The sequence below is a fragment of the Nyctibius grandis genome, chromosome 10 (genome assembly GCF_013368605.1).
Source record: "Nyctibius grandis isolate bNycGra1 chromosome 10, bNycGra1.pri, whole genome shotgun sequence".
Lineage (NCBI taxonomy): Eukaryota > Metazoa > Chordata > Aves > Nyctibiiformes > Nyctibiidae > Nyctibius > Nyctibius grandis.
The window spans coordinates 849,486-856,464 of record NC_090667.1 but is presented as its reverse complement, the minus strand read 5'-3'; the positions used below and the strand labels follow the sequence as shown (position 1 = coordinate 856,464).

Genomic DNA, 6,979 nt, shown 5'->3' with positions numbered 1-6,979 from the left:
TTCTAAAGGGTTTGTCAGCATTGGATGTATCAGTTGTTGGTCAACATGTTACCTGATGTACAACGGTTGTTATCTGAATCAGTGGCACATGATTCCCCCTTACTGTCAGGTTTTGAAAGCCTAGAACCTTGTGCAATGCCTTTCCTTTGGATTCAGTGTTTGACAGAAGGAGCACACAGTTTTATTTGCAGAAGCTGTGCCCACACTCTGTATTTGATGGAAAAAAATGGTTGTTGCATGTCTTCTGTTTGAATTGTCTGCCTTGCACCACGCCCGTGCTGACGTGCTGAGCGGCTGTGGAAGCTGTTCTTCCCCTTTGCCTTTTTTTGATGAAAATACATTGTGCACTTGAGTTATGAATAAAAGATCAAGGGCAAATCTGTATAATGCTTTACTATGTACTTGATAATAAACCCTACTTTATGGCACTCACGCTCTTTTGCTAGCTGATCCTTTTCTTAGGGAGATTCTGCCATTTAGTATTTCTTTATGCTTTTTCTTCAAAGTGAAAGATTTATTAGGGCTTCTTACTCACACATGCTGCTGGATTTCAGCAGATGAGATTTTCACTGTATGTAATCACACTGCTGGATCAGTGGATAATGTGTTATTCTAGCTCAGTATCATGCTTTTTCTTGCCTGGCTCACTTCTTGGGAACGCAGTTCCTAGAGCTGCCTGAGGGATGTGAAGACCACTCCGCTCTAGGAATGGTAGACCCCTTTTAGAGAAGGGTCTGGAACTCTGCAAGAGCCTGGCATTTATTCCTGCCAGGGCTCTGTGACTGTTCTTTGCTATGGATGGAGATTGGTGGAAGTCTTGTCTGGAAGCGCCAGCATGTGCCTGCAGGACACGGTGGCTGGTCCTCACTGAACCACTGTCCCTTTACGTTGCTCTGATGATAAGCCAGAACGGGGCCCAACGCATCCGCTGGGGCCAGGCATTTCTTTTTCTCTTTGCTGTGCCACCCTTCTCAGAAACTGCACTCCTCTCTGCCTTGATGGAGTGCCCTGGGGAAATGTTTCATTGCCTTGGTATTCAGGTACAGGACTGCTGAGGAGCACTGAATATTACAGGACATGTGGCTGAAGGCTCCTTAGGGGGCACCCTGAAGTCATTTCTGAGTCAAAGCATAAGCCTAGAACTGCCAGTACTGTTTTTCTTTCTTCCTTTTTTTTTTTGAAACTATTGTGTGTAGAAATCACCCAGAGTGATTAAAGTTCCCATGTGGCTTTTTAGCTGAAATCTGTCCAAAATCCAACTCTAGATATTTTTTTTTTCTTCCCAGAATTACTTCTTCAATTTCTGCTGGAAATTATTGCTGCTTCTCTGAGTGCCTTGAAGTTCTGCACGGCGTTGCTGGATGCTGATAAACAGCTTCCACACTTCTCATTACGCGTGGGCGACCTGATTCATATTTATAGCTTGTGTATTTGCACTGCAAGGTGTAAGGTGATACGTGTACACACCGTCACTACTACAGACCTAGCTGAATACTACCTTTTCTTTCTAACATTCGTTGCTGCTGCTTTTAAGACACCTTTTTTTTAGCACCCACAGAATTTGATGGAGTCAGTTGTCCCATGATTTTCTGGAAGCATGAGTGCTAATGTAGGACTCTGTCGTAAGGAATGACCTCAGACCTGTGAATGATTCACATCATCAGTGTATCGGGTTATGCATAGCTCTGCTGTGACTTCTGGAACATAGACTTTAAGCTCAGGCTGAATTTCCCCCTAGCTACATTGAAGGTTATCTGGGCATCTGTTAGAAGTGGAACACGCTTCATCCCCCTCCCTTTGATAGATGCTGCTTCCCTCTTCCATCAGAGAACTGTAGCTGCTCTTCAAATGAGCTGCACTGGTTCTGCAGCTGAATGGGTAAGAATGGTGGTGGTGACACATATTTTACATTTAGGTCACCAGTGTATTTAGCCCAGATTTTCAAGTTTCACTCTTCTCAGGCTGAATTTTGACGCATTTGGCCAATGGCTTGTATTTAGCTGGGAAGCATGATGTGATGCTTTAACTGCTGAAGTCATTTCATCAGAGGAAATTGTATTGTGTTACAGTAAAATGATTGGAACATCCTGTATAAAGAAATAAAAGCAGGAGCTGAATTTCTCTCATTTATTATTTGAAAAGTGCAGATGCATTTCTAAAGCTGTTGTGATTAAAATTCTAAGGATTTTGTTCTTTTCAAAGGGCAACTCTGATTATAATTTTTTTTCAAAAAGACTAGAGCTTGAATATCTCTGTGCTCACTAGTCACGGGGTATCCGTGTCAGAACGCTGCACAGAAGCTTGTCAGGAATCACAATTTTTCATAAGACTCTCTTGTCACCACACCATTCCCTAAGCCCCTGCACGTCAGGCTTAGTGTGTTGTCTCTTCTTGGCCCCAAAACTTCTACCCAGGTGATCTTTATCCCCCTGCCTTGGCGGTTTGGGTCTTAATCACACTGTGTGATCACAAATGGCTTCGGTGCTTGTTTGAACAAGATCAATTTTTACTGGGCAGAGTGAATTGATTCTTCAAGCCCTGCCAACATGGCATCACTGGCTGTATGAAAATTGATTTAAATATTATTACAGTATGTTAACTGTCGTTAATAACTAAAGTACTTGAAAAAGCTGATGCAATACTCCTTGCTTTGAACAGGGGCAGCACTAATGAGCTTATATCCCAAAGGAAGCTGTCATTTCATCTGACTGGTCATGTAGATGTTACAGCCCATATGCATTGACTGTACCAGGCTCTTAGGAAAGCACTGAGGACATCTAAGTTCACATATTCCCACATCACTCCTTTAAATCCTCCTTGTAGGGGTTATGGAGCACTTGACGAGCACTTCTGCAGCAGGTCTACCAGAACAGTGAGGGAAGATGCACAATACTTCGTCTTGTCTCTTCCTGAGGCACCACGAGCAGCCTCTGTAGCAGTGCCACATTCTGCTGGCTTGAAAATTAGAAATTAGATGCCGAAGGGAGAGAGAGAACCTTGACCCAGGAACCCAGCAGTTGCTTCAGACTTAGTGAATTGATTACGGGAAAAATTGAGGGTTTGTTTAACTATTCAACTGTCAGGTTTGAATTTGAAAGGTCTGTAAGTATGCAAATTAATGATTTTCCCCCATGGCCTTGAAAATTGTACTTTTTACATTAGCATGTTTTGTTAACTATTTTTTTTAAATTATGGCCGTGTTTTCAGAAGACTCTCGCTGGAGTAGCTGCAACTTAAGTGACCCACTAATCTGTGCACGGTGACTGCCTCACACAGAGATTTCACTCTAAAGCTTCCCCTCCGGGTTTTGGTTCATGTTTGAGTACAAGCCTTTGTTTTACTGTACGGTTATCGTTCCGGGTGACCTATTTTTGCCCAGGACTGATGTGTGCTAACACAGCGCTGGGCTTCCCTGGTACCGCTGCGTGACCGGCTGTGGAATCGCTGGTGGGTGCACGCTGTGGTGGCGGCTCCGTGAGCTGTTTGAGCAGCTTCGGGGCTTCGTTCCAGCGGGGGTTTGCGCCCGGCTCAGCCCTCCTCCCGCACCGCAGAGCCCGGTGTCCCCGGCGCGGCTCAGCCCTCCTCCCGCACCGCAGAGCCCGGTGTCCCCGGCACGGCTCAGCTCAGCCCTCCTCCCGCACCGCAGATCCCGGTGTCCCCGGCACGGCTCAGCTCAGCCCTCCTCCCGCACCGCAGAGCCCGGTGTCCCCGGCACGGCTCAGCTCAGCCCTCCTCCCGCACCGCAGAGCCCGGTGTCCCCGGCACGGCTCAGCCCTCCTCCCGCACCGCAGAGCCCGGTGTCCCCGGCACGGCTCAGCTCAGCCCTCCTCCCGCACCGCAGAGCCCGGTGTCCCCGGCACGGCTCAGCCCTCCTCCCGCACCGCAGAGCCCGGTGAGAGCAGCTGGGTCGGTGCTGCGCGATCGCCGCCGCGGCCGCGAGGTGGCGGTGCCGGCGCGGGGCCCGCGGCCGCCGCTGCCCCCCGGTGCGCACCGGGCGGATGAAGGCGGTGCGGGGCCGCGCCTGCCCCGCCGAGCCTCCCCCGGGCCCCCGCCTCCTCCCGCCGCCGGGCCGCCTCCCCGCTGGCTCCTGCCGTTTCTGCTCGCTGCCGGGGGGATGCGGAGTGCCGGCAGCGGGAGCAAACCGCCGTCCTGCCCGAGAGCCGCGGGCGGGCGTGCCGGGAGCCCCCCCGCGCCGGGCGCTCCCACCCTGCCCGCCCGCCGCGCCGGCTGAGCCCACCGCCGTGTCCGCGCGGAGCCGGGAAAGGCACGTTTCGGCGGCGGGCGGGCAGGGGACGGGCGCTGCCGGCTGGAGGGGGACGGAGACGAACGGAGCGGGGAGGAACTTTCCCCGAACTCGAGCGGAGCGGGCTGCAGCGGCACCGGACCCCCGGCACCGGCCCCGGCACGGCGGCGGCCGGCCCCGGCGCTGGCCCCGGTGCTGGCGCTGGCCGCGGTGCTGGCCCCGGTGCTGGCCCCCGCGCTCGCCCCGGCGCTGGCCCCGCTGCTGGCGCTGGCCCCGCTGCTGGCCCCGGCGCTGGCCCCGCTGCTGGCCCCGGTGCTGGCGCTGGCCCCGGCGCTGTCCCCGGTGCTGGCCCCGGTGCTGGCGCTGTCCCCGGCGCTGTCCCGGCCCCGGCCCGACTCCTTTAAGATGATGCAATCGGCATCGCCCCCCGCGCTCCCGGCCCCGCGCCGCTGAGCAGAGCCGCGCAGCGCGGCGCAGGGCGCGGAGCGGCCCCACGGCCCCGGCCCGGCGCAGCGGGGCGGAGCGGAGCGGGGCGGCCCCGCAGCGCCCCGGCCCCGGGGGCGGCCCCGCAGCGGCCATGGGCGCTCCGCCGGCCGCGCTGCCCGGGCGGCTGCCGCCGCGGGAGCCCTCCGCGCAGGCTGCGGGGTTTCTGCAAGTCATCTGAGCCGGCGAGGGCGCAGCCCGCGCTGCCCTGCCCCGCTCGCACCGCGCCCGGACGGATTCCTGCGGGGCTGCTTGTTCTGGGTCTCTTTTTTTTCCTCCTCCCCCGTCGTGCGGTGTGTGTTGGTTTCTCTCCTCACCTGCCACGGTTAACTTTCCTGTGACTCGGTTTAACTCTTGATGCCGACACGGATGTTGCTCAGAGCACTTTCCCTGCCTTTGCTGTCCCTTGCTGGATCGGATTCCGTGCTAACCCGACTCGGTGTGTGTGTGTTCTGAGGGTCTTGAAATTTTGCTTTCCTTTCCAAGAGCTATGCATTAATTGTAACCAAGGTAAGACTTGCTGTTCTCGTTCCCACATGTGCATGTCTAAATTAGGTGTCCCTTAAAAGAAGAAGTATGTATTTTATTTTAAACAATGGAGTCATATGTAGTCCTTCCATTGATTCGTACTCGTGGAAAAGGAGCCTAGAACTTGGAAAAAAATAGAGCTGTTTAGCAGGAGATCTAGCTTGGCTTTCTGAAGCAATCTGCTTTTCTCTGTTGCAGCTTCTGTGACGCCTGAAAGAATAATTTGTGTCTTATTTTGCTTTCCCTTTTGACAGACATGTGAATGACCATAGGCTTGGCTTGACCTTGATTTTGATGGCTTTGTGGAAGATCTAACGATGTGATTGCATTTCATGAAGCGATTGCTCTCCAGCCTCTCCTCCATGGCTTAGGGTATAAGCCACTTCTGCCACACCGTCACTCATGGACAATTCAGGTTTTTTTTAAACAAACCTTTTGGCTATTTTTCTTTTATCACTTCCCATTTCCCCCCTGTTTCTCCTTAATGTTGGGAGCCTTATTCTACACTTTGATGTGATTGATAGTCCTGCTCCTTCGTGCTGCTGATTTCTGTTTTGAAGTGCAATGGCTCTGAGTGGCAACTGCAGGACTTACCTTCCCCCTCGAGAGCAGGGGACTGGGCTGCACTCCTTCCCGGAGGTAGTGGAGCTAAATGTGGGCGGCCAGGTTTACTTCACTCGCCACTCCACCTTGGTTGGCACCCCTCACTCCCTGCTGTGGAAGATGTTCACCCCAAAGAGAGACACAGCCAACGATCTGGCCAAGGACTCCAAGGGAAGGTTCTTCATCGACAGAGATGGTTTCCTTTTCCGCTATATTCTGGACTATCTCAGGGACAAGCAAGTGGTTCTGCCTGACCACTTCCCAGAGAAGGGGAGGCTCAAGAGGGAGGCTGAGTACTTCCAGCTCCCGGACTTGGTCAAGCTCCTGACTCCTGATGACAGCAAGCAAAGCCCCGATGATTATTGCCACAGTGACTATGAAGAGGTCTCCCAAGGCAGCGACACGAGAATATGCCCACCCTCGTCGCTCTTACCGCCTGATCGGAAGTGGGGATTCATCACCATCGGGTACCGGGGGTCGTGCACTATCGGCAGGGAGAGCCAAGCAGATGCCAAATTCAGGAGGGTCCCAAGGATTTTGGTTTGTGGAAGGATTGCTCTGGTCAAAGAGGTCTTTGGAGAAAGTTTGAATGAAAGCAGAGACCCAGACAGGGCTCCAGAAAGGTACACCTCCAGGTTTTATCTCAAGTTCAAGCACCTGGAGAGGGCTTTCGACATGTTGTCCGAGTGTGGATTCCACATGGTGGCCTGTAACTCCTCAGTGACAGCTTCCTTTGTCAACCAGTACACAGACGACAAGGTCTGGTCCAGCTACACGGAATATGTCTTCTACCGTAAGTACAAGACACCCCCGAGGGAAATGTAACTGCCTGTTTTAAGCTGCTTTCTTCTGCTGACTGTACAATTCTCAAAGCACAAAGGGTGCAAATTTCCTCGTGTCTGCTGCAGACTACGGCTTTAGTTAGGTCTGGGGGGATACGCTTCAATTTAGGCTTTGGAAATGTAACGCAAGGCTGAACTCGGTGGCGTGGTCCTGGCTAGGTGGCAGCACAGACTGCCGAAAGCGCCCCGTCCCTGGGGCTGCAGGGGGCTGCTCTCCCTGGCTGTGTAAATCAGCCCCCTGGCTGCCTTGCACGCTTCCAACTACGTGCGGGATGCAATA

The 6,979-nt window shown here is 53.3% G+C and overlaps 1 protein-coding gene across 1 annotated transcript in view; it reads left to right on the top strand.

The window, feature by feature from the left end:
* The first annotated feature begins 5,818 nt into the window (after window positions 1–5,818).
* KCTD16 (potassium channel tetramerization domain containing 16) overlaps window positions 5,819–6,979 on the top strand; it is a 56,256-nt gene continuing 55,095 nt past the window's right edge. Inside the window, exon 1 of the mRNA XM_068409219.1 lies at window positions 5,819–6,650. Coding sequence (XP_068265320.1) covers window positions 5,819–6,650 — 832 coding nt within the window. The remainder of the gene's footprint in view (window positions 6,651–6,979) is intronic.